This window comes from Lactuca sativa, chromosome 4 (assembly GCF_002870075.4).
Source record: "Lactuca sativa cultivar Salinas chromosome 4, Lsat_Salinas_v11, whole genome shotgun sequence".
NCBI lineage: Eukaryota > Viridiplantae > Streptophyta > Magnoliopsida > Asterales > Asteraceae > Lactuca > Lactuca sativa.
This window is the reverse complement of record NC_056626.2, coordinates 165,417,206-165,444,833: the sequence shown is the minus strand read 5'-3', so window position 1 is coordinate 165,444,833 and position 27,628 is coordinate 165,417,206. Positions and strand designations below refer to the sequence as shown.

Here is a 27,628-nt window from a genome sequence, read left to right as displayed (position 1 = left end):
TTTTAGTTTTTGCTATACATTTTGGTGTCAAGTATACAATGATTTGAATACAGATGTAAAAACTATACATTATCAACATGATGTTTGTTGTACTTTGATTAGTATTATTCAATTGTTGTGATACTATACATGACGTCATCTGCCCTCGAACGTTTCCGCCATTCTGATTTGGGGGTGTGACTTGATAAAAGAATCTCTTGATGACTTTGAACCTTTTTTGAAAGATACAAAAATCCAGAAGCCATAATCACAGGATCGGAGTTCCAATTACAAAGAGAAGGACATAGTTTACTTGATCAATCCAAAGAGAAAACAAGGTTCAACGTCGGTTACCAACCGAGAAGGATGGAGATATGAGAAATTAATGGGCTTAAGCTTCAGAAAGTGATAGAAATCAAAACCAGAAGCTAAATTCCCCGTACATAAATATGGTTAATCATCAATAAAATACTCAAAAATTTCAAGTAAAACTATAAAACAAAATGCTAGACGACTTAACTTTAAATCTACACTTAAGAAAAGTAGCAACCAATTTCAAATCTAGAGGCAGTTACTTGTTGGAGCAATTGACTTGTATCGCCAAAAATATGGGATTAAGTTATTAATTAGTATACTAAAATTATTTAAATTTAATACGAGCGTCATTTTAATTTTTAGTTTCTAGGTTATATATGTGCGAGAAAATTATTTGCTGATGGCCTAGAAAATTGCCAAGCGACAAAGAAATGATGTAGAAAAGAGACATGTTGCTAATGGTGACAACTGGTGACACGACACGACGTGACAAAAATACACGACACAAAAGAAAATTTGGATGAAACTGAAATTCGAATTCATGTTCGTTTCATGTTCATGTCAAGTGTAAAAAACATGATATAATGTCGTGTTCGTGTTCAAGATTCGACACATAATTGACACGATTTAACATTTGTCTGTCGTGCTTTTCGTGTTATATATGATTAAATATTAATTAAATTAATTAATTGTTATTTTATGTCATATTTGTCGTGTCGTGTCGTGTTTGTTGTTTTTTAATTGGTTTGTTTTCATATTAGTTAAAAAACACGACGTCGTGTCGTGTTGTGTTCGTGTTATATAAAATCTTGTCGTGTTTCTGTCGTGTATTACACGCGTTTATTAAAAAAGATAGATATAAATACATTTATATATAATTTAATTAGGTGTGAGACCCATGTATTATACGAGTTTATTAAAAAAAATTATATCAGTCATCGTAATTAGACAATGTAAACTTTTGTAAATAGCGTCTTACATTTAATAAAATAAAAAAGAATGAACGAATTTACAATTGTTGTTAACATTACTATTTTAACGAATACAATGACATGACAATTAAATGAAAAATGGAAAACACAAGAGGCAATTGAAAAAAAAAATAATTTTAAAAATCATAGAAAAATGACATGTGTCAAATTCATTGAGACGTCGACACTTGGAAAAAATGATTTTAATTAATTGTAAAATATGCAGAAAAGTTCCATTATTTTACATTTTTTTGATAAATTCATATTTTTTTGAACAAAAATATCATGTTTAATTAATATTTTGTCGAAATTAATAAAAAATTATTTATTTTTTATTATAATAGAAAATAACTGATCATCGTATAAAATTATAAAATTGAATAATGATGATTTTTTTATTTTAAAAAAATTTAGAACTTTATTAATTTTTTATTTTATTTTTTTTAAAACTTTTACAAATATTGCCTTTAATTTACTTTCAAATGATGATGATGGGCCGAACGTTAACTCTAAGGCGGTAAGACCCGGGTCGTTAGACATTTATATTTCGTCTCTAGCTTACGCACAAAATGTATTTAATGCTATTCTTACTCTTAAACCCTAAACCCTTTGCCCTGGCAGGAAGAACACAAGTCACCTACTACAATCCATCGAGTCTTGTCCACTTTTTATGCTCTTTTGATTCCCACAACAATCGAGAAGTTGCATATTTACCCGATAGGAGAAGTTTGAGTTCAGTTTGTAAGCAGGTAGAAGCATAAATGGCGATTGATGGGAGTTTTAGTGTTGAATATGAGTTGCAAAGGTTTCTTCTTCGGTGTCCCAAGCTTGCGGCTGCTCCCCAATTAGATAACTTAGTCAAGAAGGTATTGAGGAGTTCATCTTTTCTCCAAGGACCTTTTTTACATGTTGCTCTTCTCTCGCATCTAATTTTGGGTTTTTTCATATATGCTATCTACAGGGGAAAATTTTAACAGAGGAAGAGTTGGTTGATGGAGTAGCTGAGTTACTTTTACATCCTCGATATACAATTCCATTAGTGGGATGCTTTCGTCCAATTGCACGTAAGATAGTTGATCGGGTTGTGGCTTTACTACATTTGGTGCCTGATTTGACATCAAATTCCCATGATTCAATGATTGAGTTCGATGATGGAAGATTATTTAAGGATGCTGAAAGTTCAGATTATGAACGAGATATTTCTGTTATTAATTTGTATGTCAAATATGGGAGAGGTCTGGGACTTCACGAGCTTTCCTGTTTGGCATTTTCACGAACACTTGATATGCTACCTTATCTTTCTGGGTAAGTTCACTTTTACACTCTCCCTTCTCTCTCAACTATGCTCCACACTAACTTACCCTGGTTACTTTATTCAGGTCTGTAAGGGATTACTTTAAGTTTGCACCTCCCCCATTCAAAAGGATAATGGAAAAGGAATCAATGGCCCAGTCATTAGTGCAGGTACTATTTCTAAAGCTTACCCTGTTCTATTTCCTTTGAGATTATGTCAGTCATTGGCCTATACAGGTAAGCCCTCTTATGGCAATTGCCTAATTTTGCTTCTGATTTTATCAGCCAGGAACACATCTATTAGATGCTGTGCGAGTATCATATCGTCTCCTTTTAGCAGAGCCTGAGGTTTTTGCTAAGCTATGGGATTGGTCATGTTATATGGACCTTGTACATGAAATCACTGGTTTTAATGGAGAAAATACAGAGCTTTTGATGGACATAAGATGGTGTGCAGTGCAAACATTAACAATGGTTTTGAAGATGAGTGACAAGTTTATTAGAAAAAGTAAGACGAGTGACATGGCAACTTCAGAGTTTGGGTTCGATGATGAAAAAGCATATGGGTGTTTATTAAGGTTAGTTTTTTCATCAGTGACAGAGTGAATTTATTTCTGATTTATTCACTTCTTATATTATTTATGTTTATTTGTTTATAGGTGGAAGGAATTTCTTCAGGACGTATCTTTAGAGAAGGCTAATTGGTATCTTGAACCATTTAGGGAAAACACAAGTGTAGGGCAACCAAATTGGAGCAATATGGAGGCAAAATGGTAAAGCATTATTATTATTAATCTAATTATTTTATATGCAACATATCTTCCTCTATTGTTCTTTCCTTTTATACTATTTGAAGTTATTTTGTTATGCTATTAGGGATACGCTTAAAACTGGAAGTCCTTTTGTTTTAACATCTGCTGTGAAGAAAAGTTTTGAGATGGTATTGTTGGCAGTGAGTCAGAGGTGGCCTGTTCTTCTTTATGGTCCAGCTGGCGCAGGCAAAACTGCTCTCATTAGCAGGTTAGCCCAGGGTCATGGGAGTCAAGGTATGTTCTTTTTGTTTATACTATTTGAATTTCTTAATTCTTTCACAGCTTTAAATATTTCCTTTTTATATCTGATGTTTTCCCCCTTTTAGTTCTTTCTATTCACATGGATGAGCAAATTGATGGAAAAACACTAATCGGGAGTTATGTATGTGCTGAACAACCTGGTGAATTTAGGTGGCAGCCTGGTTCCCTTACTCAGGTTAGTTAGTTCATTTTTTTTTGTACTTGATTAGTTATCTGTAGTGTAACTCTAATATGTACGTTTTTGTTTTGCTACTTATAGGCTATCATAAATGGACTTTGGGTTGTTTTTGAGGACATTGATAAAGCTCCTGCAGATGTACAATCCATCTTGTTACCTTTGCTAGAGGGTGCTACTTCATTCTTAACAGGCCATGGGGAGGTTTGTTGTAGTTAAATCCTTAAAATAGGCAATACTAAGTATACCTAGTTTATACAAAGGATTCCTTCAAGGATACACTTTGAGTCATTTTCCACTGTATGCAGGCAATAAGGGTTAGTGAAAGCTTTAGGCTTTTTTCTACAGTATCGAGCTCAAGATTAGATGCCTCATCTATGACAACAGGTCTGTGATCACATATTTATAGTTAATTCCCTTTTGTGGGTGAAGGGCTTAATGGTCAAGATTTATTTTTTCTTTTTCGTCATTTGATATGTAGGTAGGAACTCCCTTGGTGCACTATGGAGGAGAGTAATGATTGGTTCATCAAGTAGTAGTGACTTAGAAAGTATTTTGAAAGCCTGGTACCCAGATTTGGAATCTCTTTGTGGAAAACTTATAGGTGCTCATTAAAGTTTTTACTTTGAAAGCTTCATCCTTTTTGGCATAAACCAATATATTAAAATCTTTTTCCATCTTGCAGAAACCTTTGAAAAGGTTAATCATCTCACAGGCTTTCAACTAGGAACTTCTGTTACTCTCTCATCTGCTGGCAGGTTTTCACTGAGGTATTTAGCCATGATTGTAGATTACTAGTTTCTTATTTATGGATAGTGATTTACTTATTTACCCTTCTGTACAGGGATCTTTTGAAGTGGTGCAAGAGAATTGCAGGGTTGGGTTTTCATTTTATGGGTGAAAGGCTGTCAGGTCATGTGGCCAAGTGCATCTATCAAGAGGTTTTAATAAACTCTAGCTCTTCTTTTTTCCCATATTTCTAACTTTCTTGATTTATTAATATGATGTTGTTTTGTAGGCTGTTGATGTTTTTGCAACTTCTTCAAGCTCAGTGGAAACACGAATGAGAATTATGAGAGAGTTGGCAGAGATTTGGGGAATACCAATTTCAGATGCTGAGACTTTGTTTCCTGTTGATAAGCCTGTTGTTCAGGTTTCTCTTCTTATAATATGAGATATATTGATACCAGAAAATCTAGTTACTCTTATTAATTTAATATCATACATTAAACATCTGCAGGACTTGAGGTCTGATATACGTATTGGCCGAGTAACTCTTCAACGCACACGTATACCTGTAAGTTATACTATTTCGTATAATTATATTTAAAAAAATGTATAATCATACCTTTTGCTTCTTTTAATTATATATGTGTAATGTGCTTTTATAGACATCTTCTGTGAACAAATCATTCGTTGAGATTCGTACTTCATTGCATATCCTTGAAAGAATAGCTGGATCTGTTAAGTATAATGAGCCTGTTCTTTTGGTTGGTGAAACTGGTACTGGAAAGACAACTTTAGTACAGAATCTAGCTGCAAGACTTGGTCAAAAACTTACAGTTTTGGTATGTTTATTAACAAAATCTGATTAAATTTTCCTCAATGAGATAAATAGCTTATAATATATTTTTGCTGAAATTTATGTTGCAGAATTTGAGTCAGCAAAGTGATGTTGCAGATCTGTTGGGAGGTTTTAAACCTATGAATGCACAATTTTTATGCCTTCCGCTTTATCAGGAGTTTGAAAGTCTTTTTAGAAGTACCTTCTCTTCAAAGGTAAAGTCTATCTAAATCCTAAACCCTAAGCCCTAAAAACCCCAAAGTTAAACACGAAACCCTGATGTCTTTTGGTGTTCAAATGCAGGACAATGAGAATTTTCTTGCCATACTAAGAAAATCAGTCAGTGACAAGAATTGGAACGTGTTATTTAGTGGTTTACAAAAGGGTGTTCGTACAGTGGTCAAAATTGGAAAGCAGAAGCCTGGTGTAAAAAGGAAAAGACCTTTAGGGGAAAACCTAATAAAATCATGGGAAAAATTCTCTTTAAAACTTGAAGCAGCTCAGGGTCAGATGAATGCTTCAGATGGGATGGTTTTTTCATTTGTAGAGGGAGTTTTTATCACAGCTTTGAAAAATGGTGACTGGATATTACTAGATGAGATCAATTTAGCCCCTCCAGAGACTCTTCAGAGAGTAATTGGTGTTCTTGAAGATGAAGGTGGGTCCCTTTGTTTAGCTGAAAGAGGAGATGTTGATTATATATCTAGACACCCGAATTTCCGTATATTTGCTTGTATGAATCCCGCAACTGATGCTGGAAAAAGAGATCTTCCATTGTTTTTAAGAAACCGGTTTACAGAGTATTTTATGGATGATGTGTTGGAAGATGAGGATTTGAAACTGTTCATCAATCGGTTCATGGAAGCAGACAATTCAGTCAAAGATATCACTACCAAAATCTTGAAATTTTATAAAATAGCAAAAAAGGAATCTGAAGAGAGGCTACAAGATGGGGCGAATCAAAAACCGCAATACAGTTTAAGGTCTCTTTATCGTGCAATGGAATATACAAAGAAGGCAAGGCGAGCTTTTGGATTTTTAAAAGCTATTTATGATGGTTTTTCAATGTTCTTTCTTACAATGTTAGATCCTCCAAGTGCCAACTTAATGAAGAAGTTAATTACAGGATACCTTTTAGATGGAAAAGACCCTACACATGTGTCATTCGATAGGTACATTGTGGTTGGGAAAAACACCAAAAATGAAGAGTTTTTAGAGAATTATGTTTTGACAAAAAGTGTGAGAGATCAACTTAGCAACTTGGCACGTGCTATTTTTATAGGAAGGTATCCGGTTCTTTTACAGGGGCCCACATCTAGTGGAAAAACTAGCCTTGTTCAGTATCTTGCTGCAATCACCGGGCATGAATTTGTTCGAATTAACAACCATGAACACACTGATTTACAGGAGTATTTGGGTTCTTATATAACTGATGCAAGTGGGAAACTTGTTTTCCAAGAAGGGGTGTTGGTTAAAGCGGTTAGAAATGGTCATTGGATAGTTCTTGATGAACTTAATCTCGCCCCTTCTGATGTTCTAGAAGCATTAAATCGGTTGCTTGATGATAATCGTGAACTTTATGTTCCTGAATTATGTGAAACTATTCATGCACATCCAGATTTTATGCTTTTTGCCACTCAGAATCCACCGACTTTTTATGGTGGACGAAAGATGCTTTCTAGAGCTTTCCGGAATCGGTTTGTTGAAATCCATGTTGATGAAATCCCGCAAGATGAATTGAGTACAATTTTGGAAAACCGTTGCAAAATTCCGGGTAGTTATGCGAAGAAAATGATTGAAGTCATGATAGATCTGCAAAAACATAGACAAAGTAGTAAAGTTTTTGCGGGAAAACACGGGTATATTACCCCGCGTGATTTGTTTCGGTGGGCTGATCGGTTTAGGATGTTTGGGAAATCCTATGAAGATTTAGGGCGCGACGGTTATTATCTGTTGGCTGAAAGACTGCGTAATGATGTGGACAAGGAAGTTGTTCTAGAAGTTTTGAAGAATAAGCTGAGGATTAAGCTTTGTAGAAGTGTAATGTACAAGGAGGATGAATCTCTCAACTTGCAAAATTCGGTGGCTACTCCCCGTGATCTTGGAAGGCATGTGTTTCATATTTGTTTATGTTCCTTATTTTTCGCTAACTTTGTCTTACTTTTTTTTTTTTTTGGGTAATTCAGGGTTGTGTGGACTGATAGTATGTGGAGGTTGTACTTTCTTGTTGAGCGGTGTTATAGGTTACGTGAACCGGTGCTTCTGGTTGGAGAAACTGGTGGTGGGAAGACAACAGTATGCCAGCTGTTAAGTATTGCCTTGGGGTCCAAGTTACACATATTGAATTGCCATCAATACACAGAAACTTCTGATTTTCTTGGGGTTAGTATTATTCTCTTTTAATAAGCTTAATGGGCTCTAATCACTTGATCTGGAAAGCTATACATGGCTGTTTCTTTTTGACTTCACTTGAACAGAATGACTTAATGGGCTAATTCAAAAACCTAGGTTAATGTATGATGACTCTTAACTTTTTACCTATTAGCCTATTCTTTTTTTTTCCTCATAACTCATATCACATTAAATTGGATGAAGATTGTTAGAATTGATGAACATTGTACTTTTTTTGGCATGTAAGGGTATAATTGTCATTTAGTTTCATTCATATGGTTTATTCGGTCTAGAAAAGAAACATACCTTATGTATACAAACATTTTGTGCATACAAACATCATTACCCATTCAGCCACTTTAATCATACATGACTTACCAAGTAAATAAAGAAACGACCTTTAAGTTCTCTTTATTTTTGAATTTAAGAAGCTTATTGGAATGTTTGAGTTGTTTATAATGTACATATTCTTATGCAACAGGGATTTTATCCTGTTCGAGAAAGATCAGAAATATCTTTGGACTACAAAAATTTGTGTGAGGAATTGCAGGCTTCAAAAGCTTTTAAGCACTTCCCTCATGATGCTGTAAGTTTTAACTTTAAAACATTATATGATTTTTTTGATGTATTTATGGTCCTTAACAATACAATTATATTGTTACAGACGATTTCATTGGACATTAATCAAGCTTCAACAACACTTGAGCAAGTGACTAAGATGATAAAATATTACAGGGAAGCTCAAGTCCATCATGCTGATGTCACCCAAAATGAAGTTGATACTTTTGAAGAAATTAGGAATCGCTTATCTTTACTTCATCAGAAGTGGGGCACAATCTTCACTTGGCAAGATGGTCCTCTTGTTGAAGCAATGAAGAATGGTGACATGTTTCTTGTGGATGAAATTTCATTGGCAGATGATAGTGTTCTTGAAAGATTGAACAGTGTCTTGGAGCCTGAAAGGAAACTGGTATGTTTTTCTTTCATATATTTTTTCTTATTCAATCTTTATTGAAACTAATTTCTTCGGTTCAACAGTCTTTGGCTGAGAAAGGTGGATCTGATCTTGAGAAGATTATAGCACACCCAAAGTTTTTCATACTCGCAACAATGAATCCTGGGGGCGATTATGGTAAAAAGGAATTATCCCCTGCACTTCGGAACAGGTTTACTGAGATATGGGTCCCACCTGTGACTGAGATGAATGAGCTCAAATGCATAGCATTAGAAAAGTATGTGATTTATTTATATCTTGTGTGCAAAATATTTTGTGAGTACTTGTTACAAGTCCCTAATGCATGTCCCGAATTGCAGGATCTCAAATCCTGAAATCTCTTTCGTGGTGGATGTTATGATAAGTTTCTGGGAGGTATGATAATTTTAGGAGTACAATATTGTAACTGTTTTTTATAGTTGGTTAACGAGTGTTTGGTTTTTGGTGTTTGCAGTGGTTCAATCAGTTACAAACTGGAAGAACCCTTACAGTGAGAGATCTCTTGTCTTGGATAGATTTTATTAATGTGACTGATGGAAGTTTAAGTCCGGAAGTTTCCATGTTGCATGGTGCTTTTCTTATTTTGCTTGATGGATTAAGCTTAGGTATGATTTCCAATGATCTTTTCACCTCTAGTAACTACTGCTTTTATGATGGTGTCATTTGTTTTCACTGAAACACTCTTTAAGATAATATTTGTTCTTCATTCTATTTCTTATGTTCATATGGTGTTTGCTTTTCTTATTATTTATTAGGTACAGGAATTTCGAAGAAGGAGGCTGAAGACTTGAGGGAAAGATGCTTGTCATTTCTTATGGAGCAATTAAAGGTACTGTTCAATATATTAATCACTTGTGTTATGTATTTTGACTATTTTCAAATCTTTTTATTTATTGTTAATTAGTTACTGAGTAACTGATAATTATATTTGCTGCATCAGGAGAGCAAACTGAGATTGAATAAGGTAAGTGTTTTGACGGATGAAAACTATGGTTGGTCTGATCTTCTGAAATCTGGTGAGGCACTGTCTAGTAATGGCATGGAAATCGACACTCATTTTGGAATTCATCCATTCTACATTGAAAAAGGTTGACCATTAATTTTGATATATGTTGACCTTAAATTGCTATTAAGATACTTATATTTAATACGAGGTATTTTTCTGTACCTTAGGTGACAACCATTTAGAGACTAAAGGATTTGACTTTCTGGCACCAACCACCCGCAGAAATTCCTTGCGTGTACTCCGTGCTATGCAGCTTAAAAAGCCTGGTATTTTTTTTTCCTTCTTTCTAATGATGTGTTTTATAATTTGTGACACTATTTACTGTGTTTACAATTACATGATGTTCTTACTTGTCTCTATCTTATTATGCATTGTAGTTTTGTTGGAAGGAAGTCCAGGTGTTGGAAAGACAAGTTTAGTCCTTGCTCTTGGAAAATTCTCTGGACATTCTGTTGTTCGGATTAACTTATCAGAACAGGTCATTAAATTTCTGCCATTTTCCTTTTTTTTTGGCTGTGTATTTTGGATATTTCTAAATACTGATGTTAATATGTACGATGGCTAATTAAACCATAGACTGACATGATGGATCTACTGGGATCTGACTTACCTGTTGAAAGCGATGAAGGAATGCAGTTTGCTTGGTCTGATGGCATCCTGTTGCAGGTAAAAACAATATTTTATCCATTTTCCTAGTTTTTTCTAGATTTTATAACCAACTTTGTGAGTATGATACAGGCTTTGAAGAATGGATCTTGGGTTTTGCTGGATGAACTCAATCTCGCTCCTCAATCTGTTCTAGAGGTTTGACTTTGACTTATATCCTATTAATTTTCCTGTGGAGTTTTAAATTTTGCCAATATCTGTACTAACATATTTGTTGAAATAGGGTTTGAATGCCATTTTAGATCATCGAGCAGAAGTTTTTATACCTGAGCTTGGTCATACTTTCAAGTGCCCTTCATCTTTCAGAGTTTTTGCATGTCAAAACCCTACCAGTCAAGGGGGTGGGAGGAAAGGCCTTCCTAAATCTTTTCTCAATCGCTTTACAAAAGTATATGTTGATGAATTGGTAGAAGAAGATCATAAGTACATCTGTGGGACTTTACACCCATCTGTCCCAGAGGATTTGCTTTCAAATCTGATTAAGTTCAACAAGCGTTTGCATGAGGACACAATGGTAAATCATAAATTTGGACAAGATGGATCCCCATGGGAGTTCAATCTTCGAGATATTATTCGTTCATGTCAGATCATAGAAGAGGCTCCTGAAGGCTCAAAATCCGATTGCTTTCTCAACACTGTATATATCCAAAGAATGCGTTCATCCACAGATCGTCAACAAGTCATTCAGATATATGAACAGATTTTTAAGGCAAAACCTGTCATAAATTTATACCCGAGGGTTCAGGTTACTCCTGAGAATTTGATAGTTGGAAACACACATGTCAAAAGGACTAATATGCAATCATCAACAGTATCTTCTTGTGACCTAAAAATCCTGCCAGGTGTCCGACAAAGCTTGGAAACCATGGCACAATGTTTGCACCATCAATGGTTGGTCTTGCTGATTGGTCCAGCTGGATCTGGTAAAACTTCTTTGATAAGGTTAATGTCACATCTCACTGGAAACATCCTACATGAACTTAACCTTTCTTCTTCTACTGATATATCTGAGTTACTCGGATGCTTTGAACAATACAATGCTATTCGCCATTATCGCCTTGTTATTGAACATGTTGAGCGTTACATAAAGGCATACAGTTGTCGCCAGTTTGAAAAGTCAACCCAAGAGTTTACAAAACAGAAGGATTTGATTGGGCGATGGCTTGCATTCTCATCAAGTTTAGATAACAGTTCTGTGAGTTTTGTTACCAATGAAAATTGGAGTAGGGGAGTCTTCCGTTCTCTTCCATTGTTGGTTGATATCATTGAGAATCTACTACTGGATTTGGAAAACGATAGTGAACATCTGAATAGATTGTTGAAGACTGTTAAGAAGTTGCAGGATGATCAAAGGAAGATGCTGTATCCTGCAAAGTTTGAATGGGTGACTGGATTGCTAATTAAGGCTATAGAGAATGGAGAGTGGATTGTTCTAGAGAATGCAAATCTTTGCAACCCTACGGTATGTAAATCTTTTTAAAGTTTGATTATTAGTGTGATTTCCTTGATTAACCTTTTTTGGTTTTCTCTTAATATAGGTTCTTGATAGAATCAACTCTCTGGTTGAGCAATCCGGATCGATAACAGTTAATGAATGTGGTACCATAGAAGGAAAACCAATGGTTCTTCATCCTCACCCTCAATTTCGGATGTTCCTCACTGTAAACCCTACATATGGTGAAGTATCAAGAGCAATGCGAAATAGAGGTGTTGAAATTTACATGATGCAGCCTTATGGTGAGAATGAGCTCATAGATGTGAAGAGATTTCTAGCCCTTTCAGACATACCTGGTGAACATTTAGTCAATGCAATGGCTAAAGCACATCTTTCTGCTAAAAGAGACGGGTTGAAACATAATGTTAGCATTTCAAACCTTGAGCTTATGCGGTGGATACAGTTATTTCAACGGCTTGTTACAAATGGAAATCAGGCAATGTGGAGTTTGAAAATTAGCTTTGAGCATACTTATCTTTCTTCTTTGGGAGAAATTGAAGGGAAAGATATTATTAATGAAGCAATTGGTTCTTACTTGTCAACACCCGAACTTCACAATTGCAGTTCTCTATGCTTACCTGGCGGGTGGCCCACAACCTTGAATGTATGTGATTTTGTATGGTACTCAAGAGAAACATCTGTAAAACAAAATTGTATGTATCTGGAGTATCTTGGTGCTCAAATGGCCTCACATTCATTTCGGGCTTCTTTGGGTCGAATGGATAATGTTCAATGTCCAAGTGATTCCATGAGGGGATACTTGGTGGATTTAGAGACATTGCATGCCATGACATTTCCAAAAGCTGATGTGGCAGGGTTGGACAAAGTTAACCAAACAAGATTCGATTTTGCATTCACGAACAAAAGGCTTTTGTTTGCAGCAAACTGGACCATGGAACAGGCTACTGAAAGTGACCTTAAGTTGTATCTTCTATGGTTCGGGTGGTTAGGTGATCATTTAAACAGACATTGTTCATTCTTTTCTTCTTTCCGGAAACTTCTGGAAAAAGAATTGGATCATTCTATTTGGAACTACATTAGAACATCTCATGGATCACAATCATCACCAATGCTTTCACTGGATTTTGGAACATCAACTCCATCAGAATCAGAGTCTATTAGCCGAAATCTTTCTAATGCAGTGAAGTGTGTTGGGTTGTTGAGGGTTAGTTATCAACAGTGGCATAATGAGAGTGAGTTTAAGTATAGTGAACAAACTCGGTGTTTCATTCCTGTCTTGCAATCTTTAAAAAGGCTTGAAGAAAGAATCCTTGATATGCTTGTTGAGTCTCCTTTCTTTGATGTGCTTTTTGTACTTTATAAAGAGCTCATTAATGATCACTTATCTGCTTGGAATGGGTTAGTTTCGTCTCAGTATGATTGCATGTTAATTTCATGGAGGTCTTTGGTGAAAGATGCTAAAAAGCTGAAGGAGTTTTGTGCAAACGAAGTGGAAAATTTTCAGGTACACTTTCTTAATCTTAAACCACTTCACCCTTAATATTCTTATTCACAATTTTCTAAGAATGGACTTAAAATATTGTGTAGAATGAAATGAAGAATTTGGAAAGAGTTCTTTCTTGGGCTTTGAGCTCACAGAGGTCATTACTGTGGGCATATGGTGGTCATCCGTCTTCACCTTCATCTGTTGAGATATATAGAAAGCAACAGCAGCTTGTCAATCTTTGTCATTCAATTTGGACAAAAAACATCAACTTGCAGGAATTAGGTACATCTTTATTTTTTTCTTGTAATTGCTACGAGTCTATTCTTATCATTATTGTTATTTATTCTGCATGTGTTTTTGTAGACCATAAAGGCTATATTGAGGCTGCTGTTGCTACCAATCCTGAACTACGCTTTCTTGCCATGCAAGGTAAAGTATTAACACTTTTTGGTTGTAAATTTTCTTACTTATTGTATGCTACACAATGAAGCAATCTACCTAGAAGCATTTTGTACATTCATCATGAACTATTATTTTTTTCTGTATGAAGGTGTTTGCATGTCTGCATTTATCATGAGCAAAGTAGATGAAGACGACCATGATGTTTTAACTCAGTTGGAGGAGATGTATCAGGTATTATCATGCATGAAATTTCCATTTTTCTCTTCTGTATACGAAGATTTGAAACGATAAAAAGTGGAGGCTTATGTTAATTTTGCAGGTGCTTTCGAGTAAGTTCCATTACGAAAAGGACAAGATGGAAAGAAATGCTGGGACCAATGACATAGCTTCTCTTTTTGGTGCTCTATCTAGTTGTTGCACAATGAACCCTGACATGTTATGCCTACCTTCTGGTTTCAACTGTTGGCTTGATACTCTGCCTTTAAATGACAACAATAGTTTTGGTCTTGATATGAGGCTTCTTCAAGAGCTTTCCAATATCATCACTCTTGATGGGAAGGAACTGGAATCCGTAAGATTCAATGCCATCTTTTATTGCTAGTATCTTCTTGCAGTGTTTGTGTATCCATCCAATATTTACCTTCTTACCCTTGGTCCTCTTCAGTGTGGGCTCATTTTTTTTTTCTTATGGGACTTGGGTATTGTTGTTGTTGTTGTATCAGATAAAAGGCTTTTGTGTTTGTGAATGTATCTTGATTTGGATTTACGTTTACTATCAATAACATGACCATTACTTTGTTTTCTAGGGTTTGTCACGTTTACGTTGGCTTCTAGAATCTACCTTGAAGTTTTCACTAAACTCTTCTTCAAGGCCTCCAACCGATTTCTCTCCTTATCAAAAAATCTCATGGGTTCTTGAAGCTTGGACCTCTGTCAATAATGGTCAGTGCAACTTTCTCCCTTCAGAGGCGATTTCAATTCCCCTTAAAATACCTAATTTATATGCTTATAAATCTTTTTACAGCACATGCAAGCATTTCTAGTACTGTTCTTGAAATGTGGTTTAATTGGCACACATCTTTGTGGAAGCATCACTCGAATCGTGAGAAGGTATGCATCGATGCATTGCAGTTTAAGGGCGATTTAGTCATTTGTTCAGGCAGTTACTTTTTGTTGTACTTGTTGCAGAAAAATTCAAGCCAACATGGGAATGCAGATCTGGTACCTGATATGCTTTTTGAGCCTGTGGCAACACTGGCTCTAGACAAGATTCTGTAAGGATTTATATACAAAGATTGTGTAAAGTTATTAGTCTCAGTTGGTAGTTCTTTCTGCTTACCACATTTAATTTGTTAATTTTTTTATGAAGGGGGAATCCAATTGGCATCAAGGGTCTTAATGCACATAGCTTGAAACTTGGAGTGGCTTCCTGTAATCTTTGGCTAAGTTCTCCACATGTTGCTGATTCCCGTAGTTTCTTTCTGTCATCTGCTAGATCGCTCTTTCAGCAGGTATATATTTTATTAAGAAGTTTCATGTTGTTAACAGGAGTTACCAAATTCCTAATCTTGTTTTTCTGTTTTCATCTAGATAATACTTGCTCACGAGAAGTCCTTTGAAGCTGATAAATATTCTTTGATCAAATCTATATTCTTTTCAGCTCAGGTAAATTTTCTTATGGTAAAAAATATTTTTGTCTGAAAACAAGAGTCAACCGTATAATCTTCACATTTTCTTCTTCTATAACAGCAAGCAGATGTGCGTGTGATTATATCTCTTCTAGAATCATCAAACCACAATGTTTTGAAGTCCTTAATAAGTCCATTTATCAAGCCATTGCTTCATGCGCTATATGTCAAGAATTCCACAGGTAAGCAGATAATAATTAATTGATTTGTGTTCTATTATATTAGTCCATTACATAACCATTTATTTTTGTGTGTAGATTCCTTGTTTGATCTTGGGTGTGCTTGGCTACGTATTGGGGGCTTACGTTATCATCTTCTACTATGCTGTGATGATGTGGATCCAGCTGTCAAGAAAAATTTGAAATATTTTCAACTGACAGAGAGGATTGCATCACTTGAACTTGATATAGAAGTAATTTTTTTTCTCGCATAAATTAATATGATATTAGTCTTTTTATCTTCAGATATTTTACAATGTTCAACTTCATACAGGTGCGTAAGGAGTGTGTCCAGCTGGCAGGATGTTTCTCTTTAAGCGAGGCTGACAAGGACAAAACAGAATTACTAAACGATCTTAAAGCTGAAAGAACCAGACTCCAAAAACAGGTAATGTTTAGTTGTTTTTCAAAATTTTCTCCATCTGTATATAAATATGCTCATACATTTGCATGATGTGGTGCTTTTTTTTATCTTTAGGTTGTATTTCGATCTGATCCTAGGAAATTTAAGAAGCTGAGATCCGAATGTGATGAATTTATGAAATTGGTTGCAACACCATTTGATCTTTTAAAGAACATTGGGAATTTGAGTATGCAACGGGTTGCTGACCAAGTGCATAATTGGCAGGTATTGATGACTTATCTGAATGTAATTTACTTGTAAAGGTGAATCAACATCTACCACTATGGAAATTTTCTTATGTACGTGTCAATCTCCTATTTTTTGTAGGAAACTGCAACACGTTTTGTGGATCGATTATCCAATGAATACTCGGAGTATGTTGATATTGTTCAACCTGTTCAGATTGCAATATATGAGATGAAATTAGGCTTGTCATTGGTTCTTTCAAACAGCCTACGTGATCAGTTTTTGGATAGAGTTGGCCAAAAAGATATTGATGTTGTTTTGGTAATATATAAATCTTTTATCACATTTGTCAAAACAATATTATTGACGTAATCGGTGTGTTGATTCTTGATACTGACTTCATGAATGACAGGGGGTGATTTATTCGTTTATGAGGTTCCCTAGGGGCATATCGGGAAAAGTTGATTCTTGTGTAGACAACAACAGTTTCCATGCCAAACTTTCATCCTTTGATAAAGCCTTCCCTACTTACATTGGGGAAGCTGACGTGGCCATGGTGGAAACCTTGGTTACTTCTGCTAAAGACAATAATAGTGATGAAGTGGTCTGTTAATGTCTTAATTATACATCTTACAGTATAATATACAATCTAATTTATTTTTTCCATGGAATCTAAATTGACAAATGCATGTTTCATGTTGTAACAGGCATCTGCTTTGAAACTAAAAGCTTCAATTCATCAAAATATTCTTCATCGCGTGGTGCATTATGTTGCCCAAGCCCATTTTCTTGATGATGTATCTTTTAAGGTAATAATTTCTTGTTGCTGGAGTGTCAATATTTTAAAGAACTCTTACATTAGGACATATGCAACCATTCTTGTGTACTTACTATTTTATGTTTCTCAACATCAGCTCATGGATAGGATGTTTGATGAGTTTGCAAATCTCTGGATGAAAATGAAGATTCAAGTTAGAACCAAAGAAGAGCTTGATTCAAAACAGTACATATTCAGACCTCGTGCTTTTGACATTAAAAATGTCATTGAAATGGACGTATCTACCCTCGAAAGTTCGATTGCCAATGAAGCTTTCTCGGAGTGGCAGGAGTTGGCTTCAGAGGAAGCACCTGTTGAAATTGAAAAGGTAAGATTTCTATATGATAGAAGCATTCCCCTTGCTAAAATTTGTTAATTCAGTTGTACTAATGGAAGAAGTTGCTTCTTGTAGAAAAATACTGATGAAGAGGATGAAATGTTAGAGAAAGACTGGAGTCTACTGCTGGAATCCGCATTGAATGACATGATCAACGTCTATACTACAGTATTTGGCTCGGCAGATCTCCTTCAACCTGTCAGTTGACTTGATTGACTTTTTCTTCTGAGTTCTCTTCTATATATTCTTCATTTTCTTCATCTAGTTCTAACTTTTGTTTCTTTTATTCAGGCTGGATTATTTCAAGTAGCTGATTCTGATAGGCTAGGCTCTTTCTCGGACTCGTATGCCATGGGTACAAGAGTAATTAAAGGTGATTGTTTTTTCGGATTATAGGGTTTCCTTTTTAAGACACACAATTACAAATCTCATTATTATTACTATTTTCAGATATGGAGGGCTTATTATGTTGGAATTTGGACTCCAAGCTTATTCCAGAACATGTACTACGCCTTTCCTTGGAGCATGATCGGAAATCAATGTCATCTCATCTACCGAAAAATTCTTACAATTTCTACAAGGTCTTGTGTTCTATTTCATTTTTTTTGTTTGTTAGATTATACATATATATTTTACTTTTTTGTTGTTAATTAACTTCTCTTGGTGGTGATATAGGATTCAAATGCTTCCATGTTGGCCAAGATGGTGGATCCAGTTATGAATCTTCAAAATCGGATTCGTCACCTTCTAAGCGAATGGGATGATCATCCTGCTCTTCAGAAAATTGTGGATGTGATTGATATGATCTTGTCTATACCTATGAACACCCCTCTTGCTAAGGTCATACATTAAACTGATAATCAGGGTTATAAATAATATAATTTAACTTCTACATCTTCTCATATATGTATGTTGTTCTTTTGTAGGCTTTGTCAGCCTTGCAGTTCTTACTTAACAGGGTCCGGAACCTTCAAGAAACTGTTTCAAAGTTTCCCCTTTCTGGTAAATATTTGATCTACTTCTTTTAGATTCACATAAACACTCATATTTATAGCTTTAATTTCTATTCAATTTTCGCTACCTTTTCTCAGTTTCCCATTTTGCAATTTGCAGATCAGTTAGATCCGATTATTGGTCTTGTGTCCTCATGGCAAAAATTGGAGTTTGAATCATGGCCTGCTTTACTTGATGAAGTTCAAGCTGGATTTGATACTAATGCTGCCCAGGTAAAATATCTTAATTTGTTGGAAACAATTATGATTTACAAAGATAAAAAGTAAAAAGACCAAATTGACACTTTTTGAATTCCAATGTAGTTATGGTTTCCACTATACTCGGTTCTTAGGCAAAGTCAGTCTACTGATACTGATGACTATAGTCAGTCCACCATTGCGAGGCAAGTGCTTGTAATTTTATGAAAAGTATATATTAAAAAATAAATCAAAAGATTTTTAAACATATCTACTTTTTAATACAGCTTGGACGATTTTATTCGGACTTCCAGCATTGGTGAATTCAGAAAGCGTCTTCAACTTGTCTCTGCTTTCCATGGCCACATCAGCACTGGCATTAGTCAGGGATCAAATTTGAGGTTCTTCTCTCTTTCTGTAAAGTTGCTTTATTCTATTATTGTATGTGCTTTTTTACCTTATGCATTCTTTTATTATACACAGTCGTGGCCATGAGGACAATGTGAGGATTTTGTACAATACATTCGGATTCCACATTCAGTTCCTACCTATGTAAGTGCTATTCTAACATATTATTATATTATTTAGTTATATATTATTTATTACATTATGTTTTGTGTTAAACGATCTATGTTCCTTTGTGTTTTAGTATTCTGGAGAGGTTAGCAGATAACAGAAAGAGCATTCAGGTGGAGTTGAATGAACTCATGAAGCTGTGTAAATGGGAACGTAATGAGTGGTTTATGACAATGGAAACATCAAAACGGACACGTGAGAAATTTAAGAAGTTGATTCAGAAGTATACTGTGAGTGACGATTGTGGATTTTTTGTTGTAATTTTTTTTTCTTATTTGTGCATTTTTAAGAATCAATAGCGTGTTTGAAATCACAGGATGTTCTAAAGCAACCTGTGGTGCTTATACTTACACAAGAAGCTGCTCGAAGTGGAATAAAAACAATAGCAGTTCATACTTCTGCTTCATTTAGTGATTCTTTTGAGAAATACAAGCAAGTTCTTGAAGTTTCTTGCAATGAAACTCAGTTTAAAAACAAAAAGAGGTTCATATGGCCTTCCACTTGGAGAAATAAAGTGGATCTTGCATTGGGAGATATACGTGTTGCAAAGGGTATTATAAACTCTGACTACCCATGTGTGCCATTGGAAGAAGCTCAAGGTTCATTTCTTCTCTTACACTGTAATTATCCATCTTCACATGTTTTTTTTTATATTCATGTTTTTGTTTTTGCTTTTGCAGGCAATATAGATATTGTGAGCAAGTTGATAGGTTTAGAATCATTGAGTGGTGTTACTAAGGAAGAGTGGAGACAAGTGAGGCACACATTTAAAAAGATCAGCACAAATCTTGTTTATTGTGGGGAACTTTGGAAGGATGAAAAAAAGAAGAGTTTAGGAAAGAGAAGGGCTCTCTCTGAACTACTAAAGATGTTGGATAGTTTTGGGTTGTCTAAGCATAGATCTACATCCATGGAGGTATCATATCCTCACAAATACTAGCTATTTTTCTAAATGCATTTTGCTTTTCTAGTTTGGAATAATACTTACCTTGTCCTTTGTCCATGTCGAAATCTGAATATTTTATAGGGTTAAATGCAGGAAATAGCAATTTACTTTGATTCATTTGTTTATTACAACATTGTCTTATTAAGAAACACATTGAAAGTACAATGCTGTATCTGTATCTAATGTTTATTATTCTGGTGGTTGCACAATATAGGATAAAGCATGGTCACTCCAACCATCATATGTGATTGAACATTTGCTACTTAATGAAAGTAGATTGCCCTCTGGGGACCTTGATGTCAAAGCTTTAGAGAAGGTCCAAAAGCTTCCCATGGATAATAATAATAATCTGGAAACAGACTGGAAAACACCAAATGAATACTTCTTCAAAAGCATATCTTCCCTAAACCATCTTCGACAAGTCAGCGTAAACTTTCACAAAGATTTTACAACTGAACAGGTAATGTTCGATTCCACTTTTTTAATTAATTTTACTCATATTTTCATTTTAACCCCATGAATGATTGTTATTTTGTTTGTAGGTTGGTAGGTCTATTTCTTACCTCGATCATCTTGTTGAGATACAAAAATCTCATAGAGCTGCTGCCTATGACTTCTCCAATGGCTTGGATCGCTTAAAGAAGCAAAGTGTTCCACTACAGAATCTTTCCTCAAGCTCATATTCTCACAATCAGGACGTCGTTTCCAAATGCATGTGGCGACAAAAGGTTGTTTTTTAATTTTTTATGCTTACTATCGAATCTTATATGATGATGATGATGCTAATATTTAAATTTTACTGTTGCAGCAACTGTTTGATGCTATGTGTGATATGTTAAACGATGAATGTTTGTTGCTAAAGAGTGTTGAAAACAACCATCTAAACAATTGCTCAAGTGTTGGAGTGGGTGCTGGGCGAATTCGTCTTTTCCTAGAGAAATTTGTTCCTGAGTTCAAGAAATCAAAGGAATTGTTGGATGGTTATCTTTTTGGTGATTGTGGTGGTGTGTTAAGCACTGAAGTTGTACTTCATCCTCATGGCATCACCAAGCAAATGGAACAGTTTGTCCAACAAAATCTTTTGTTAGTTAAGGATTTTAAGGAGCAATTACGCGCTATTCGTAAGCAGGATTTGACTTCAGGATTAGCTAAATATGTTCTTCTTGACCATTTTGAGGAGATCTTTGCAAAGGTATGTTTTATATTTTTAGTTATAATGACTTTTTTGGGTACAGTTTAAGTAATGTACTTTATCTGTCACCTTTCAGGGTAAACTGTTAGATGAATACTATAATTCTGCTATGGAAGCAAGGGTTCACATTCAAGATGTCAATGATGTTTCGAAAGCTGAAGCTGAGTTCACCGAGTCCCTTAGGAAAACATGCAAACATATTGTTGATGGTTTTGATCGAGTCAACTCGGTGAATAACAAGCTTGATTCTACGGAAGATTACCTGGGAAATATCAATACCTGGCAAACTTTGTTTGCTTCTAGAGTAGAGAATCTCCAGTTGAACAGCATACATGATGAATTAGTGAAAACACTCGAGTTTGCTGTAAATTTCTTTCTTTTTCCATGTTAATTACTACTTAATTTGGATCATATTTTTCATTTTTTAGGCACTTATCTAATTTAATACATATTTACCCAGGGACGACTTATGGACCTCTATGGGAATGGAGAGACAAATGTATGTATTGTTGAGGCACAACTGAAGCATCTGTATTCACTATTGGACCTAATGATAACCTTTGGCAATGGTCTTCTTAAGGACTTTATGGTGGCTAACAGAACTGTAAGTTTGATCTTCTATGAGTTTTTCTTATTTGGGCATTGAACTTTAAAAAATGTAACAGGGTTGGGCATTTCTATAAATTGGGTTGATAGATAATTCATAGAATAATGTCTTAATAAGAAAGAATTTGAAAGGTGTATTGCTATTTCTTGCATTTAGGATTATCCCTATAATGATCTTTTACATTTGGAACAGTTGTCTATGGTTACTCATGCTCTTGCGGAGATTTTTGCTTCATTATACTCGCAAGGTTTTGGAGGCCCCACAGAAACCCAAGAGGAAGAAAATGGTGGTGATGATACAAAAGATACTACTGGAACTGGTATGGGTGAGGGTGCTGGGATTAAAGATGTCAGTGAACAGATAGAAGATGAAGATCAACTACTCGGAACCGAAAAGGTACCTAGTCAATTTCCAAATATGCCCTTACCTTGTCATCTTGTTTCCCTTTTTTGTCGACTTATAATTTCTTTTTATGTTGTTAGGGTGAAGAACAAGATGCCTCGAATGATGATCCAAGTAAAAATGATAAAGGCATAGAAATGGAACAGGATTTCACAGCTGACACATTCAGTGTTAGTGAGGATTCAAGTGATGATGAGAATGATGATGAAACCGATGAGCCACAGCTGGATTCTGCCATGGGAGAGACTGGAGATGACAGTGAAGTTGTTGATGAGAAGCTTCGTGATAATAAAGATGATGAAGATGTTGAAAATGAAAAGAAGAATGAGAAATATGAAACTGGACCTTCTGTAAAGGACAATGATGAGAGTGGAAGAGAGCTTAGAGCTAAGGAAGATGAGGAAGATGATGTCAACAATGGTGATGAGCCTGGAGAATTAGATCCTGAGGAATCTAACAAAAAGAATGACGAAAATGACGATCTCGTCCCTGATGAGACTGATGAGGTTGAAGATATGAATATAGATAAAGACGAAGCGTTTTCTGAACCTACAGGATTAAAACCAGATGAAACTAATGTCAATTCGGATGAAGATATTGACATGGATCAACAAGAGGGAGATGATGATCAGAATGAAGATGGTGAAACGGAAACGGTTGATGAGTCAGCTGAGATCAACAACGGTGAAGATGAAAACACGAATTCAGTTGAAGAAAATGCTGACATGGAGGCTGAAGAAGAAAACCAAGAAAAGAATGGCGACGCTGACGTGGATGAACAAAAGAAAGATGCCAACAGTACACCTATCACCACTGATTTTGGCAATGAAATCCAACCAAACGCAGACTCTGCCACTCAGGCAAATGGTGGGTCAAACGGGGCATCCATGGGAGATGTTGCACCAGAAGCCACATGGTCAAACAGCAATGATATGCAAAGTGACATGGCGCCTATACGCGGTTTACCTAATTCTTCAGAAAACGAAGTCACTGTAGCTGATTCTTCAAAAGGCGGGAAACTTAATGATGAACATATAAGTCAACTACCAGAGGTTGACCCTTTGTCTAGTCAAAAAAGTCAACCGAACCCGTTTCGTAACATTGGCGATGCACTTGATGGGTGGAAAGAAAGGGCAAAAGTGTCAATTGACTTGGAGGAAAAGAAGGACGAAGCCATGGATGATGAAAATGGAGAAATAGATGCAGACGAATACGGGTTTACTTCCGGGTTGGAAAAAGGATCCGCTCAAGCTCTGGGACCCGCAACCGCAGACCAAATCGATAAAAACATGGATGGAAAAGAACCCAATGATGGAAAAAACACTGATGGCGAGGTTACAGACAAGAAAGATGATTCTGAAATGGAGATTGATGAAGAACAGCATGTTGAAGCTCGACCCATCAAGAATCATTTAAGCATTGGGAATAATTTAAATGAGAAAACACAAGTTGAAGAAACCGAGATTCCAGAAGAAACCCTAGAAGTTGATAGCAATGGCGAACATGATGAAAGTAGGGAAACAGAGAGTTCCGTGGTTATGAAAAGATCTTATATGACTGAAGGCATAAATCAATTAAGTAAACTTTCTGTTGGAGATGATGATATGGGAATCGCACATGACCTTAAAGATGTTTCTCATGATATGAAAGATTCTGCTACTGCTTTATGGAGAAAATATGAACTGCAGACAACAAGATTGTCACAGGAGTTGGCTGAACAGTTGCGTTTGGTCATGGAACCAACTCTTGCTAGCAAGCTTCAAGGGGATTATAAAACCGGAAAACGAATCAACATGAAAAAGGTATAATAATTTACATTTTTGGTACTCGACTGTAGCTGATTTTTGCAAATGTGGTCCCATAAGTAAAATATGGTTGTTATGTTATGACAGGTGATTCCATACATTGCGAGTCATTATAGGAAAGATAAAATATGGTTGAGGCGAACACGACCTAACAAACGAAACTATCAAGTCATGATTGCTGTGGATGATTCTCGCAGCATGTCAGAGAACAACTGTGGGAATGTTGCTATTGAAGCTTTGGTCACTGTTTGTCGTGCAATGTCTCAATTGGAAGTTGGGAATTTAGCAGTTGCAAGTTTTGGGAAAAAGGGAAATATTCAATTGTTACACGACTTTGATCACCCCTTCACTGGTGAATCTGGAGTCAAGGTTTGTTTTTCACTTAATAATCAATCAATATTAGGACATATTGTTTGTTATCAACTTATTTAATATATATTATGCTTTGTTGAGTGAATCAGATGCTTTCGAGTCTGACATTCAAGCAAGAGAACACGATAGAGGATGAACCCATGGCTGATTTACTGAAATACATAAACAACACGTTGGATTCTGCTGTAATGAATGCAAGATTACCATCTGGACAAAATCCATTAGAGCAGCTTGTTTTGATCATAGCTGATGGCCTTTTCCATGAGAAGGAGAAGCTCAAGCGTTGTGTTAGAGATCTTTTGAGCAAAAAACGAATGGTTGCTTTTCTCATTTTGGATAACAACCCAGCCGAATCAATAACACAAGTTCTGGTAATTAATTAATCACATTAATGAATCCCCTTTCTTAATATTTACCATTTACACCCCCATGGTATTTCGGGATTTTTTTAATATGTACTGTGTGTGTTGCATGATATCTTTCAGGAAGCTACATTTGAAGATGGGAAGTTGGAGACTGGTAAATATATGGATTCTTTCCCGTTCCCATACTTTGTCATCTTGAAGGATATCCAAACACTTCCAAGAACTCTTGCTGATTTGTTAAGACAAGTAAGCCATAACATAACTTTTTTATTTTTTTATATCTTATAGATTCTCATTTTTGGAAATGTTATTAACCACCTTGTTTTCTTACCCAATTGCAGTGGTTTGAGCTTATGCAACATTCAGGAGCTTAATGTCTTTTGTTTGGTGGGCCCTTGCACGGAAAAACTACAAGTTTGTTTATAGCATGTGAAACTTAGAGAAAGAAATGTAGGTGTGGTTTTTGAAAATGGTGAGGGAAGGAAAACATGCAGAATTTATGTCTTTTAGAAGAAGATAATTTGTTGTGTGTTCTAGCTTTTCCTCATCTGAAATTTTGTATTCGTCTTACATATATATGAAAAATACTGCAAGAGCTCCATTCTTTCACTTTCACTTGCTTATATTATTGTCTACTACATTACATGCTTTCTAAGTGGGCCCATGCCCATCCTGTAACTGATATAAAAGGCCAGGTCCTATAAAATCCAATTGGTGAAGAATTTTCAAAGTTAACCAGAAAGGTGGGATTAGCTATCTAACAATATAAGCATGTTTTTTACAAACAAAGGGGATGCAAAATTTATTTTATAGGTGAAAGATGTAAAGAGGGGATGCAAATCTTATTTCATAAATGAAAATTGCAAGTAATGCTCGAACAATATTTAAACTTCTCAATGACCTATTTTTATGCTTCATGATGAAAATCCATGCCATCCATAATAGGACCCAACAATCCACGTGACATGAAAGTAATCCTTCGTTTCCTTTATTTTATGCACCACCACTTTTGAGAAGTGAACCCAACCCAGTGTCGCTTCGTACAATCATTACAAAATCTAGCGTCATGACTTTATACCTACCTAGAAGCTACTAACTTATCAATATAACCCATTTCTCTCCAACGTGGCTTTATTCACATGTTCCATAACAGTGTCATGTCTAAGTCAGCCTCTTCAAAACATGTTTGGGATAATAGGCTCAAATACTCAAATGTTTTCTATAATTGATTAGCTGTACATGGGTCGATTACAATGAGGAATACAAAGGCCAATGGGCCGAGAGCTATATAACTCAAGATAAACAAATATGAGTACTAATCTGTCCCCACTGTATGAGGGGGAGATACATGGATTACTCGAGATATACAAAGCATGAGTCTACTAATATGTCCCCACTGTATGAGGGGGAGATACATGGATGCTAACTAGACCGAAACTCTGAAAACAGTGGACATGGTAGAACTTTAGTTTACACTCGGTTTAAAACCAAAGTTTACACTCATTTTAAATCTGTCATCACACCAATAAAAATTGAAAACACATATAAAAACCACAAACTGACAACTTCGCTGACTACACCTCGATACTCAACCTTGATGTTGGATTGAGAAACTATGATGTTGTTTAGATGACCTACAGACGAGATTGACCCTAAGAAAGACACAATGTCTTGAAATAGACACAATGTCCTGAAATATCCTTAAATATGTTTCTTTTAATTTTGTGAATTTATTATGATACCTTGATGGGAAGAAAGATTCCATCTTGGGAGCTTATGTCTTCTAATTCATTATATTTTTTTTTTTGGAGTTTATGATATGACAAGACCCGTATGATAGATCCACTATAGATCGCGGGGTATCCCTAAATTTTTTTTAGTAGTGTTAATTTTTTCGGAAAAATTCGTTTTATATTGGAAAAAAATTGAAATTTATATCTAATGAAATTGCGTTTTTTTTTCTTATTGTATATTACACAAAAGAAATTTCCAGGATACCCCTTTACTTTGACCCTGGCTCCTCCACTGCCCGTATGCTTTAGTTTGAAATGTAGAATTGTTTGTGAATTCGAATAAATTTAAAATATTTGTTTCAACTTGGTGATTTGTTTGGTCTAAAACCCATGTATCACATGATTCTTTATGTCTTACGTAAATAGTTATGTTTTTAAATTGCTATGTACCATATGATCAAGAGAAAAGGAGTAGGAGGTTAGAGCTAGAAGTAAAATTTCAAAAGATCCACCTTCAACCATGAATTTCATATATCTATTTCCTTGGCTATGGTTGTGATGTGTATTGTAACACCAAATATTTGTAAATTCTAATGTAACTTTTGAAATTTTTGATAAACCAAATATATGATACATGACTATAAGTCTTGTAAGGTGTATAACCATGGTTTAAAAAGTTTCCAATAATGAGGGTATTATATATAGTAGGAGGTATGCAACATTATGCCCATATCTAAAAAACAACTACGAGTAAGTTTTTCTATACACAAAACCAAGTGAACATATGAATGAATCATTTAAACTAGGCTCTAGAGGCCTGTTTGAGTCCATATAGCGACTTTTGTAATTGACAGACATGATAGCATCTCAGGATGAGTGAACCCTAATGGCTAATGCATAAAAACAATATTTATAAAGTAATCATCAAACAATTAACCCAATTTCTCATCCCCCATTATCTTTTTTATTCTTAAGGATCTACCCTAAGAATCATATATTCTTCATTTATTTATTCCTAAG

General features: G+C 35.4%; 1 protein-coding gene across 1 annotated transcript; it reads left to right on the top strand.

The window, feature by feature from the left end:
- The first annotated feature begins 1,754 nt into the window (after window positions 1-1,754).
- On the top strand, window positions 1,755-25,484 carry LOC111908606 (midasin). The gene is made up of 71 exons (XM_023904426.3): window positions 1,755-2,131; window positions 2,227-2,570; window positions 2,645-2,729; window positions 2,844-3,136; window positions 3,218-3,331; window positions 3,435-3,604; window positions 3,697-3,806; window positions 3,891-4,010; window positions 4,115-4,193; window positions 4,288-4,410; window positions 4,492-4,576; window positions 4,651-4,747; window positions 4,825-4,959; window positions 5,047-5,103; window positions 5,198-5,374; window positions 5,460-5,585; window positions 5,674-7,478; window positions 7,557-7,752; window positions 8,243-8,347; window positions 8,426-8,731; window positions 8,800-8,993; window positions 9,076-9,130; window positions 9,210-9,360; window positions 9,511-9,584; window positions 9,696-9,843; window positions 9,929-10,027; window positions 10,139-10,239; window positions 10,338-10,427; window positions 10,500-10,565; window positions 10,651-11,889; window positions 11,966-13,387; window positions 13,471-13,651; window positions 13,733-13,798; window positions 13,920-14,002; window positions 14,091-14,342; window positions 14,578-14,713; window positions 14,796-14,881; window positions 14,960-15,045; window positions 15,141-15,282; window positions 15,362-15,436; window positions 15,521-15,641; window positions 15,717-15,871; window positions 15,952-16,065; window positions 16,156-16,305; window positions 16,408-16,587; window positions 16,679-16,870; window positions 16,974-17,075; window positions 17,181-17,411; window positions 17,496-17,618; window positions 17,712-17,793; window positions 17,871-18,001; window positions 18,096-18,260; window positions 18,347-18,422; window positions 18,534-18,646; window positions 18,737-18,816; window positions 18,898-19,011; window positions 19,094-19,162; window positions 19,260-19,416; window positions 19,503-19,785; window positions 19,867-20,102; window positions 20,347-20,592; window positions 20,675-20,860; window positions 20,941-21,324; window positions 21,401-21,688; window positions 21,785-21,928; window positions 22,124-22,327; window positions 22,414-24,135; window positions 24,226-24,507; window positions 24,600-24,881; window positions 24,996-25,121; window positions 25,217-25,484. Exons 1-71 carry the CDS (start codon window positions 2,027-2,029, stop codon window positions 25,247-25,249), a joined length of 16,149 nt encoding a protein of 5,382 aa, XP_023760194.1. The 5' UTR covers window positions 1,755-2,026; the 3' UTR covers window positions 25,250-25,484.
- The last annotated feature ends 2,144 nt before the right edge of the window (window positions 25,485-27,628 follow it).

Excerpts from the sequence above, each read along its gene's own strand:
- LOC111908606 (XM_023904426.3), top strand. The coding sequence starts at position 2,027 with ATGGCGATTGATGGGAGTTTTAGTGTTGAATATGAGTTGCAAAGGTTT. Across the intron at positions 4,011-4,114 it reads TCTTAACAGGCCATGGGGAG|GCAATAAGGGTTAGTGAAAG; the intron begins GTTTGTTGTAGT and ends CACTGTATGCAG. Across the intron at positions 9,585-9,695 it reads TTCTTATGGAGCAATTAAAG|GAGAGCAAACTGAGATTGAA; the intron begins GTACTGTTCAAT and ends TTGCTGCATCAG.